The 12,263-nt window shown below is 43.1% G+C and overlaps 1 protein-coding gene across 6 annotated transcripts in view; it reads left to right on the top strand.

Moving 5' to 3' along the window:
- The first annotated feature begins 220 nt into the window (after positions 1-220).
- The window catches only part of MTSS1 (MTSS I-BAR domain containing 1), a 129,992-nt gene continuing 117,949 nt past the window's right edge, over positions 221-12,263 (top strand). For 4 of the 6 annotated variants that reach the window (XM_073679873.1, XM_073679872.1, XM_073679871.1 and 1 more), the window contains exon 1: positions 222-724. In XM_073679873.1, the coding sequence (XP_073535974.1) occupies positions 653-724 (72 nt within the window). In that variant the 5' untranslated portion in view covers positions 222-652. Of the gene's footprint in view, positions 725-12,263 lie in introns of all 6 variants that reach the window. The other 2 variants (XM_073679870.1, XM_073679869.1) reach the window with 1 other exon arrangement.

Genomic DNA, 12,263 nt, shown 5'->3' with positions numbered 1-12,263 from the left:
TAAAATAACAATATAATTAAATACTATAATGTCATATAATAATAATATTAATAATAATATAACATAATATATATAATGTAATATAATCCAGTATTGGGTGCTAACACCCAGCAGCAGGTTGCAGCAGACGATACATTGTAGCCTCCATGTAACCAGTGTAGGCGTCGCAGACACAACAGTGCAGGATACGGTAACAGTTCCTCAGGATTTCCAGCAGGGGGCGCCGGTGCGGGTCCCATTATCCAGACGGAAGGGGAAGAGCCAGCAGGCAGTGCATCGCTTGACAGAGAAGGTTTTGTGCTGCAGCCGCAGGTCTCCTCCACAGATCCCACTGCTATCTGCTCTCATTCACTCCCGGAATCACCCATAGGATCGCCTGGATCTCTGTGCTATGTCCTGCAATGGATCCTGCACTGGGGGGTGATCCTGAGCCTGTGAGCTGCCTGCAGAAGGCTTTGTAGCTGGGGGTCTGCACAGCCCATCCCTTTCCTTGGCTTCTCTTCTCCTGTGAATACAAGGATTGCAAATAGGAGACTCTGATCCTAGAAGGGGGATCTGCTGCCGATCTAGAGGGGATCCCGCCCACTGCTGCTGATCTGCTGGATTTCCCTCGCTCCTTTGCTCAGTGTCTGGATTGATCCCATACTGAAAAATGGAGGCTGTGATAGAGAAGGAGTGCAGTGCCCTGGGGGGTCTGTTCCAGACCATTATCAGTGACATGAAGGTAAGAGGATGAGCAGAGCCGGGGGATGTAACACTATCTGTGCCGGATCCTGGATGTGCAGAAATCTGCCCGATCCGACAGGTGACGGTCGGCTGCTCTGACAATCACTGATCGGACTGGCCCCCAATTCTGCACATCTGTATTTCGGGGGTAAATCTGTGTGTGTGTGATCAGGTCGGGCATGATACCTGATGGGATCTGGCAAATTTCCCATCCGATCACTGATAATACAGGGTTACTGTGCACCAGGGGGGCAGGTGTCAGCAATTCTTACCATGGGCATCCTGGCACCCAATACTAGGGGTGGGGGGCAGATTGTACACCCATTGTGTCTGTGTTGCCAGCTCCATACTAACAGCTGATCAAATTCTCCCCTGGGGGGCGGTAAACAGGTGTCAATACTGGAGGTCTGCACAGGAGATGGGGGTCACCCTCATTAGAGGGGCTCATTTCCTGCATTTTATCCTATTTATATTATTTTATTTTTTGGTGACCCCCTTGATTTTTGGCCTCTGACTACTATGTGGGTGTCCATGGTTAACCCTTTTGGTGCTGGCGCTTTGACCTGTATCTACGTGAGAAGCTGGCACCTGTCCGCCAATCCCCTTATATTATGGAATCAGTAGCCGGTTTGTCGCCCCCTCCCCATGTGACTCCACGTATAGGGGGCCGGACTGGATTCATGTTGCTATGGAGTGAGGAATTTGCAGCATTGGTATTAAAGGGTCGTCCTCATATATAAAGTACCTCTATAGAGGCTTGTATGTAGGGCGTCTGTCTCCATATATGTTATACATTATATATATATATATATTTTCCTTCAGTGTTTTGCAGTTTAGCGTTTCTCGGGCGATCTATAGGTGAATTCTATATGTGTCTATCGCTGTACACAGGACACAAGTGTGCTTTGTGTGTCAGCAGTTTGCACCGCCATAGGTCACACTTGAGAACCTGTCATCAAACTCTAGAGATAACAATTCTGGATATTCCTCTGCTGTATGTACCTTGCTAATAACTGAAGCATTCGGTTATTTTTCTTTGTTGCTCTGGTGTATTAGGCTCTGTTCACACCTGTAGTTCATGGTTTCTGGTCTTATGTCTCTTGTTGGTGAACGGAATTGAGTTTTATGTTGCAGTATTACATCCAATTGGAGAAAAAAAAACTGTTTATAGCAGATATTTAATAGACAAATATGAAATATTTATTATTCTCTCTCCCCCTGTCTCTCTTTCTGCCTATCCCTCTCTCTCTCTCTGTGTCTCTCTCTCTTTCTGCCTACCCCTCTCTCTCTGTGTCTCTCTCTGCCTACCCCCATCTATCTATCTGTCTGTCTACCCCCTCTCTCTCTCTGCCTGCCCCTCTCTCTCTGTCTCTCTTTCTTTCTGCCTGCCCCTCTCTCTCTGTCTACCCCCCTTCTCTCTATCTATCTGTCTACCCTCTCTCTCTGCCTCTCTCTCTCTTTCTCTCTCTCTCTCTCTCTCTCTCTCTCTCTCTCTCTCTCTCTCTCTCTCTCTCTGTCTCTCTCTCTCTGTCTCTCTCTCTCTGTCTCTCTCTCTCTGTCTCTCTCTCTCTGTCTCTCTGTCTCTGTCTCTCTGTCTCTCTCTCTCTGTCTCTCTCTCTCTGTCTCTCTCTCTCTGTCTTTCTCTCTCTCTCTCTGTCTGTCTCTGCCTACCCCCTCTCTCTCTCTCTCTCTCTATCTGTCTACCCTCTCTCTCTATCTCTCTCTCTTTCTCTCTCTGCCTACCCTTCTATCTATATTCTTTGTGTAGAGGTGATTGCACTTTATTATACCAATTTCTCTTGGACCTGGAATAGCCGGGATTTTACATCATTTTGCTAACAATTGATTGGATTAGGGGATAATAATGGATACGAACTCCTTGGTGATGTTAAATATCTGTACATATTTAATGTTTGGAAGATTCTTAATTCATAAAGCATTCCTGTAGTAGTCTTGGGAGTAATGCATTCCTGATGGATCCTCGCCTCTGTGTGTACACTTTCTTCATGCTTCTTAGTTACCCTTACCAAAGTGATGCACACAGTCATGTCGACTGAGGAGACCGGGAGACCTAGTCTCTAGTCTTGTGACATATAAGTCTGACACCTTCTGGTGATGGTTGGGTCTGTCAGCTTCATTTCCTCTGCCCAAAAATTAGCAAAGTGTAGAGGAACTGCAACTTCTTGACTTTGTTCAGGGATTTTGGTCACTGTATATAAGAAGAAGTTGTCACCTATTCACAGAAGAAAACTTCTAGATCAGTGGGTTTCCGACTGCTGAAACCTCCACTGATGGTGGTGACTGGTGGGGTTGTCGTTGATCTAGAAGTTATCTTCTGTGGATAAGTAATGACTTTTTACCTCTTTAAATATGGACATTCCTGTGATGTATACATTTTTGTGTCTGGAACAAGTAGAGCCCAAACCAACTGATTTGGGCTCTTTTTGTGTGCACATGAATAGTTATCGACAGAGGCCACTGGGGAGTGTGGTGGTAGTAAAGGGGACCCCACTTTATAAGTCAGTTTGGAGACCCTATTGACACTGAGGATCTGACCCTTGTATCCTCAGCGAGAGCACGTAGAATTATCTCGTTACAATGCATTTTCTCATTTACTCCCAACAATTTGTATAAAGTGCTCATAAGTGGGTTTTCCATTAAGGCAGCAGGTTTTCCTGACCACCCCTGGATAATGATATTATAACACTTTTGTGTGGCTTTAATTAGTTAATTATTAATTACATCCGCTGTCTTCTTTGCTTGTCTCAGTGATACATGTGGCCATGCGTGAAGTAAATGGGCCACATGTACTTGGCTGAGCCAGCTCTCTACTTGCTGGAAGCAGTGGGGCAGCATTGGGGTGAAGGGGAGGATGCCTGGGGGGGCTCTGTTTTTTAAAAAAGTTTTTTTTTTTTTTCCTTTTTGAAGCTTTTTTTCACAATCCCCCTTCAAAAACGTGACTTGCACTTTTATTTTACCCTCCGGACATTTTTCAAAACTTTTTCAAAAGAAAAAAAAAATGCTCTTCCTGTGAACAATAAAAAGTGGATACTCATAGAAATGAAGACTAACAGTTTTCCGGACATTTTTTTAATATGTTTTTCAGGAGGTATTTCTATCCAAAAAACCAACCCTCCATGTGAACATAGCCTTAGTTATATCTGTCATCAATGGGTCTTGGAAAATGAAGACGTCAAGCCCTTTATAATGCACTGCTCTCGGGTAACAGTAAGCTAGTAGGGTAGTGAGTTTAGCTTTGAACCTAAGTAGAGAAGAAAACATCATAAACGATGAGCTCCAGATTAGGGAACATGTGTTTTTCCGCAGGACTTCGCCTGATGCAACGTTTGCTTTGTGGAGATGTTTACGTCTTATATCTGCGTGCCCATCTGTATTTGCTTTTTCGCCACGTGTATATACAGTGTTCATGTAGGAAAAACCCGCGTAGGTGTCTGGTCTAGAGCGTAATACCGCTGTAATGTAACCCGCGTAGGTGTCTGGTCTAGAGCGTAATACCTCTGTAATGTAACCCGCGTAGGTGTCTGGTCTAGAGCGTAATACCTCTGTAATGTAACCCGCGTAGGTGTCTGGTCTAGAGCGTAATACCTCTGTAATGTAACCTGCGTAGGTGTCTGGTCTAGAGCGTAATACCTCTGTAATGTAACCCGCGTAGGTGTCTGGTCTAGAGCGTAATACCTCTGTAATGTAACCCGCGTAGGTGTCTGGTCTAGAGCGTAATACCTCTGTAATGTAACCTGCGTAGGTTTCTGGTCTGGAGCGTAATACCTCTGTAATGTCAACCTGTGCTCACAAGGGTGTCACCATAAAATCCGACCCCCTCCATGGGATGACCGGCCACGTCAATAGGTGCGACTTTTACAACTTCCTACACTACGTTGTTGACGCTTATTTATCAGCAGTGACTCGTAGCTTCATATCGAATTCATGTAGGGCAATTTTCAGCCCCAAAATTTGTTAGAAAAATATTTTTTAGGGTAATACATACATTATATGATCCAGTCTGCTTTGCCCATCATATCTGGAAAGACTTTTTTTTTTTTGCACACTACAAAATTGTGCTGGCTTTTGGTGCTCCAGACTGACACTAAAAATTCCATAGTGATACCAGGCTGAAACTGACGATTTCAAGCAAGAGTATTTTTTTGGGGACTGGCTATACTTTCAAGTTCCAAAACTTTGGTGAGAGTGGATATGATGGATTATAGCCCAATATAATAAGTAAATATCAGATGTAAGCAGATCGTCCTCTTCGGGGCGGCAGTGGTTTTACCATAAACACCGGCAGTGTACTGCTTGTAAGGGATACTTTGAAGTCGACCCCACTACAGAATTGGAAGAGTCTTGCCTGAAAGCAAGGGACACAATTAAAGGGCACTGTTATTGTTTGCGGGTCAGAAAGGTCGCCCTTGTTATTCCAAGGTTCCCTGTTACAGATCTGCTGAAATCTAAGCCCCTTGTGTTGGGAGACCTGGAGCTGTACATGTTTATTTAGGTTTACTTCCCGTACAATGGGGCGTTACGCTCTTCCTTCCATTTAATTTTTACTTTTTTTTTGTATCAGAAAAATACAACATCCTAACATGTGCATGAACCGGAACGTGTTCCCATAGGCGGTTTCCTGCGCCTATTATTATGTGGCTTCTCTTGTTATTGTGGTGGTGGCGCAATAATAGAAATAATAATAAATATTTATATTCCGCCCACATTGGCCACAGATCTGTGCAATCGGGGAAGCAATAAACATGCGAAATAATGAATATGGCGAGAAATAGGAGCCTGTACTTAAGAGGGATGAGGGAAGGGACGCAGTAAGGCTTTAGTTGGAATTTTTTTTACATTTTAAAGGAACTCTTTCAGCTGATTTTTGCTATATTATTTGCGAGCAGCATTATATAGGGGCTGAGATACTGATTCCAGCAATGTGTCACTTACGGGGCTGCTTGCTGTCATTTTGATAGAATCCCTATTTTGTCTGCTGTAGATCTAGCAGAGCTCAGAATGCTGAGCTCTGTATAACCCCGCCCACACCTCTGATTGGTAAATTTCTGTGTATAACCCCACCCACACATCCGATTGGCTGCTTTCTGTGTACACTGTATATTGACAGAAAGCTGCCAATCAATGTTGGGGGCGTGGTTGAACCAAGAGTCACAAGGCTAGTTGTGCTGTAGTGATAATCTCCTGCTGATAAAACACTGATTTTATTGAAACTGCAACACACTGCCTACTAAGTGACACATCACTAGCATCAGGGTTTCTTTACCTACATCATTCTGCTCTCAGATTACATAGAAAAAAATGTTGACAGATTCCCTTTAAGCCACAAGCCCTGGAAAGAGATTTGTGCAACCTGGGCAGTTCAAGAAAATTATGGGCCAGGGTGAAAATTTCAACACGGAGAGGTGGTATTCGGATGGTTTGAGGCAAGCATTCCAGTGTGTAGGTGCAGCGTGAGAGAAGACTGTATACTAATTTGCATTTCGAACATATTAATAAGGATTAGGACTGTTTGCCTCTGATATTTTTATAAACTTCCAATGATATTTTTATAAACTTCCAACAACTACGACTTGGCCATGTTGATATCCAACAGTACCAATGCTAAATTCCACCAACAACTGCCATCATCATATAGTCAGCAATACCGACCTGTCGCATGGTGGCTCAGTGGTTAGCCTTGTTGCTTTGCAGCACTGGGGTCCTGGGTTCAAATCCCACAAAGGACAACATCTGCAAGGAGTTTGTTCTCCCCATGTTTGCGTAGGTTTCCTCCGGGTTCTCCGGTTTCCCCCCACACTCCAAAGACCTACTGATAGGGAAGATTGTGAGCCCCAATGGGGACAGTGATGATGTCTGTACAGCGCTGCGGAATATGATGGTGCTATATAAGAAAATAGCATAACCTTGGGTATTTTGGGCAGCTTTTGGGAACCCCATGACTTGTTGCAGCAGATACTTTCCATCCCCAAAGCCTTCAATACTCAAGAGATTGACTCCTGATATGCAGCGATAGAGGATGTGGGCTCTGTATTATTACATAACTCAGAACCAGGTTTATAAAATTAATAAGTCTATTGTTGGTGGAGGCCTTCAATAACATTTTAGTGGGGGTCCGACTCCTCAAGCAAAACGGCACAGAGCTGTAACACCAAGATGCCATGAAGGGTAACCCAAAAAAGTGGAGAGACTGCGGCGCTCACCCGAGTGGGGCTTCCGAAAGTCAGACCCCCACTGATCTGATAGTGCCAACTTGGCTCTCATTTAGAAGGGCTGATCTTGGCCCTTTTACCCCTTTAACGACCACCGATAATACCACATGCAAGTTGTTCGATGGAGTCACAGCTGGAGAAATGCAACGGGAGCAGAACAGAATCGTGATGTCGGCAGCACATTCCCTGTTTATACAGCACGATGTTGCTGTCAATGACGATGATTTTCCGCTGGCATAAATGATCCATGCTTGTTCGTCAGGCGACCAAAGGAAGGTTTGCCCAAGCTTTGTCCAAATGTGCCGTAAGAATTAGCCACCATATAACTGGGGTCACCCCTATCCCTGAGCTCATCTGTAATACTTGTCTGGTTAAGCACAATGGGGCTGCGGTTGTGACGCTGCCCAGGATGACATATGATGTGCCTCCCACAATTGGTATGTAAACCACACATACATGTTATCGCTGGCCCACGGCATTCTTCATCACCCACATGTCCGCCGCGGCTTTTTATGTTACACATGGGGGGTTGCTGGGACCGGGGATCTGACGGCCGTTCACCGCATGTGTCGTTGGGTCCTTTCTCCTTAGATTTGTATAGTTTATCAAACTTATTCTTTGCTACTTTTTTTTTCCACGTTGGTTATATGTCAGTATATGGACCAGATCGAAGACCAGTGTTATGTGAGCAAATGGTGGGCTCAGGTCTTAGGACCCCAGTATGACAGATCCCTATTTTTGTCCTAAGTCAGTTGGGTTGGCCACCAATGCGCCCTTACGTCTCTATAGACAAGGCGACTTTAGCAAAGATACAGGTGTCGCAGGCAAAGATTGTTGTATCTCAACACAATGTGAATGAATACCCCCCCCCCGGGAACCAGGCAGATTTTTTGCATCTTGCTTGCCATGTTTGCCTTCCAGGTTGCATTGCCACCCCGTTCACTTGCAATATGTCAGGAAGCAGCGGAATACCCCGATCTTTGGCCATGCAACCTGTGTTGTGGCTTAAGTCTCTATGTATCTCCAACCTCATTGTTTTTTTTTTTGATATGTCGCCAGATGATGGACCTTTTCAATGGTAATGGCTGTTAATTGTTGCATCTGACCAATGATCAAGGTGGTTTGGGGCTGTAAAGCGTGAGTGCATGTAAATATAAAAAGAAGTAAAATGTCTACTGACCACTCAGACACACACTTAGGTGAAGCCGATTGTCATATCAGTATATATTTAGGGTCTAACAGGAAACCTCAAAAAAACCGATGCATGCATGGAGAACATTCAGACTCCATGTAGATGTTGTCCTTGGTTGGATTCGAACCCAGGACCCCAGCGCTGCAAGGTAACAGAGTTGAGCCTTCCTGCAGACTTCAACCATTGCCCACCTGACCCAGCAATGGCTCCTAAGATTGGATCTGCTCCACTTTTGACCTCTCGGAGGCTTGCATAGGTCTAATTAAGGGGTGTCCCAGGGATTACATGTGGCCCATAATAGAATTTTTGGGTCTCCCCCAACTTTCTGGATAAAGAAATGACCATAACACCCATGAACTATAGTAAAGAGATGAGAGTCCCCTTTTCCGAATATATGTCCAAGCCCTTCCTTTATGGCATCTACTTTTGATGTTCCCATCCCTCTAGGTGTTATCGGGGTGGTTCAGTGTGACAATATGGCCCTCGGATCAGAAAAGGTAGCCGTCTATTAAAGGGCCAGCGCGGCCATATAATCACAGCTCAGACGCCCGTCGTGTTTGTTCTTCTTTTGTCGGCTTAATAATAAACCTAAAAGATGGGCTGATTAAATACAGCCGGCAAACAAGAGCCGCTCGTCTCGGGCTGCAGGCAGAGCGTATGCCAACACAAATCTGATAGTGGGAGGGTAAGACGGGGGTCACGTCAGGCCTTTTCTTACATCTGCTGGATTGTTTACTTAGCCCCCCTCCTCCATGTCTATTAATTGTGACGGATTTAATTATGGCTCTAAAAAGGGAGGGAGCCGGGTTGGCTGATCCGCACGCTTATTGCGGCTCGGGTAATTTCACTGACAAGTCAAATTTTGCAAAGACACTGGAGTCCGTCTTCTCCCATTTTAATTGGGCTACAGTTGAGTTCATCGGCTACCAAAACCAGTTGAATTCCATTTATAAAGCTCCCAAACTGGCAGCCATAAATATTTTGGCCCCAGAATGCCTCTACAGCTATAGTCTCCAATACAAGTCACCCACAATTACCCGTACACCAGAACTAGACCCCTCGTTCGTCTTGGTAGTCCTCCAACTGTAGCTTTGAGCATAGTTTTAAAGGGGGTTGTCTCAACTACCTAAATGTGTAAAATTGTAAAAACGGGCAACTTTACTTTCCTTCACCTAAAAAAATCCTCATCTATCTCAAGAAAGTCTTTTAATTCCATAGTTTACAGCTCGTAGCTTGGATTTCGGGCCACCACTGAGGACTATCAGAGGTGGCCGGTTTCCTAGGCATGAAGCTCACTCTTGCAAGCTTCATTGGAAACAGCTTGTAAGTGTTGCTCTGAAGATTGCCAGTTTGATAGATCCCGTCAGCTCTGGTGCCCCAGCTTGCAGCATGGCAGAGCGCACAGTTTGGACCAGTGGTGCAGTTATGTTTCTGGTCCAAACTGTCAGTCATCAGGAGCTGTCGGCCATTACACTTTTACCCCTGTTAGAATGGAGCGGTAGTGCACATTCTTGACTGCCACTCCATTTGCCCAAAAAGTTGAGCGCAGTGGTCGTTCCATTCAAACCCCGATAAAAGCGCCCCATTCGGCCGATCAGTTTGGGTCCCAGTGGTCGGACCGCCACTGATCAATAAGTTATCACCTTTCCTGTGGATAGGTGATATCTTGTTTGCATCAGGCAGCCCCTTGAACCTTTGTTCCCCAGGTTAATTGGCCACTGCCTGTGGTGTCCGGCAGCAGTGTATTTCCCACTCTCCATCAGTCATATTAGTTAGGTGGTTATTTTAAAGAAAACCCCAAAATTTTTCCTTAATTTTTTTTCAAAAATTTTCTTTTTCAGAATTCAAAAATTTTGCAAGAGGCTTAACCAGCAGGACACTGCGATGTTTCAGTATCAAAGTTCCAAGAATTCTAATAAGAGTCATAACATGTATAGCGATACATTGAGTACCCGGATGTGGTTTTTGGGATATTTCATTGAATGTGGTCTGTCGGTAGTCCTGGTGGCGTGTGCAATCATCCTTTTCCTGAACTATGATCTCTTTAATGGCTGTTTTCGGAGAGGTGTGAATCTCGGCACACAACCTGTACATTTCAACTATGCGATAACGTAATGTCTCGCTTGTTTGCTTTACGGTGCCGGTGATAAATCTACTGTTACAATTGGTTTTCATGGGTACAATGGCATCTGCCCAATTATTCTTTTGACCTAGAAAATTGGCGTACACCATCCTTCAGACTATATAATTCTTGAGACGTCCCATGATGTCTCCTCTGTTCGTCATGTGACTGTCATGAAGGCAAGCGACCATTACCATGATCCATTACCTCTTCGAGACCTTAGAAGCAATGTCCAACAAGAGTTTCTGAACTGTAGAGAGAATGCCAGGTATTAGTTGTCCTACAGATAGGGCATCAATGTATAAGTAGTGGACAACTTCTTTAAGTATCAATTTATTTGTTGCCAAGTATGGAGTAGTAGGTTCACCTTGAGTAGATTCTAGCCCAGTTTTAGTGTATGTTATAATTACACGCCGACTGATTACTGATCATCACACCCAAGACGCTCATTATAGTCCTAAATAATGCGTGGCCCCAAAATGTATTCTAGCTGTAAAACTTGCATATGGCTTCATTGTAATTATACTTTATACAGAAATTCTCCGTACAAACATTCTCTTCTTTATTAGGAGCAGTATAGCACTTATATTCTTGTACATAGGGGGCAGTATTATAGTAGTTATATTCTTGTACATAGGGGGCAGTATTATAGTAGTTATATTCTTGTACATAGGAGCAGTATTATAGTAGTTATATTCTTGTACATAGGGTGCAGTATTATAGTAGTTATATTCTTGTACATAGGGGGCAGTATTATAGTATTTATATTCTTGTACATAGGGGGCAGTATTATAGTAGTTATATTCTTGTACATAGGGGGCAGTATTATAGTATTTATATTCTTGTACATAGGGGGCAGTATTATAGTAGTTATATTCTTGTACATAGGGGCAGTATTATAGTAGTTATGTTCTTGCACATAGGAGCAGTATTATAGTAGTTATGTTCTTGTACATAGGGGGCGGTATTATAGTAGTTATGTTCTTGTACATAGGGGGCGGTATTATAGTAGTTATATTCTTGTACATAGGAGCAGTATTATAGTAGTTATATTCTTGTACATAGGAGCAGTATTATAGTAGTTATATTCTTGTACATAGGGGCAGTATTATAGTAGTTATATTCTTGTACATAGGGGGCAGTATTATAGTAGTTATATTCTTGTACATAAGGGGCAGTATTATAGTAGTTATATTCTTGTACATAGGGGGCAGTATTATAGTAGTTATATTCTTGTACATAGGGGGCAGTATTATAGTAGTTATATTCTTGTACATAGGGGCAGTATTATAGTAGTTATATTCGTGTACATAGGAGCAGTATTATAGTAGTTATATTCTTGTACATAGGAGCAGTATTATAGTAGTTATGTTCTTGTACATAGGGGCAGTATTACAGTAGTTATATTCTTGTACATAGGGTCAGTATTATAGTAGTTATATTCTTGTACATAGGGGGCACTATTATAGTAGTTATGTTCTTGTACTTAGGGGACAGTATTATAGTAGGTATGTTGTACATAGGGGCAGTATTACAGTAGTTATATTCTTGTACATAGGGGCAGTATTATAGTAGTTATATTCTTGTACATAGGGGGCAGTATTATAGTAGTTATATTCTTGTACATAGGGGGCAGTATTATAGTAGTTATGTTCTTGTACATAGGGGACAATATTATAGTAGGTATATTCTTGTATATAGGGGGCAGTATTATAGTAGTTATATTCTTGTACATAGGAACAGTATTATAGTAGTTATATTCTTGTACATAGGGGGCAGTATTATAGTAGTTAGATTCTTGTACATAGGGGGCAGTATTATAGTAGTTATATTCTTGTACATAGGAGCAGTATTATAGTAGTTATATTCTTGTACATAGGGGGCAGTATTATAGTAGTTATATTCTTGTACATAAGGGGCAGTATTATAGTAGTTATATTCTTGTACATAGGGGGCAGTATTATAGTAGTTATGTTCTTGTACATAGGGGCAG

The sequence above is a fragment of the Phyllobates terribilis genome, unplaced genomic scaffold (genome assembly GCF_046119375.1).
Source record: "Phyllobates terribilis strain yellow unplaced genomic scaffold, ASM4611937v1 Scaffold_4__5_contigs__length_816908805, whole genome shotgun sequence".
NCBI classification, from domain to species: Eukaryota; Metazoa; Chordata; class Amphibia; order Anura; family Dendrobatidae; genus Phyllobates; species Phyllobates terribilis.
This window is presented reverse-complemented; position numbering and strand designations above follow the sequence as displayed.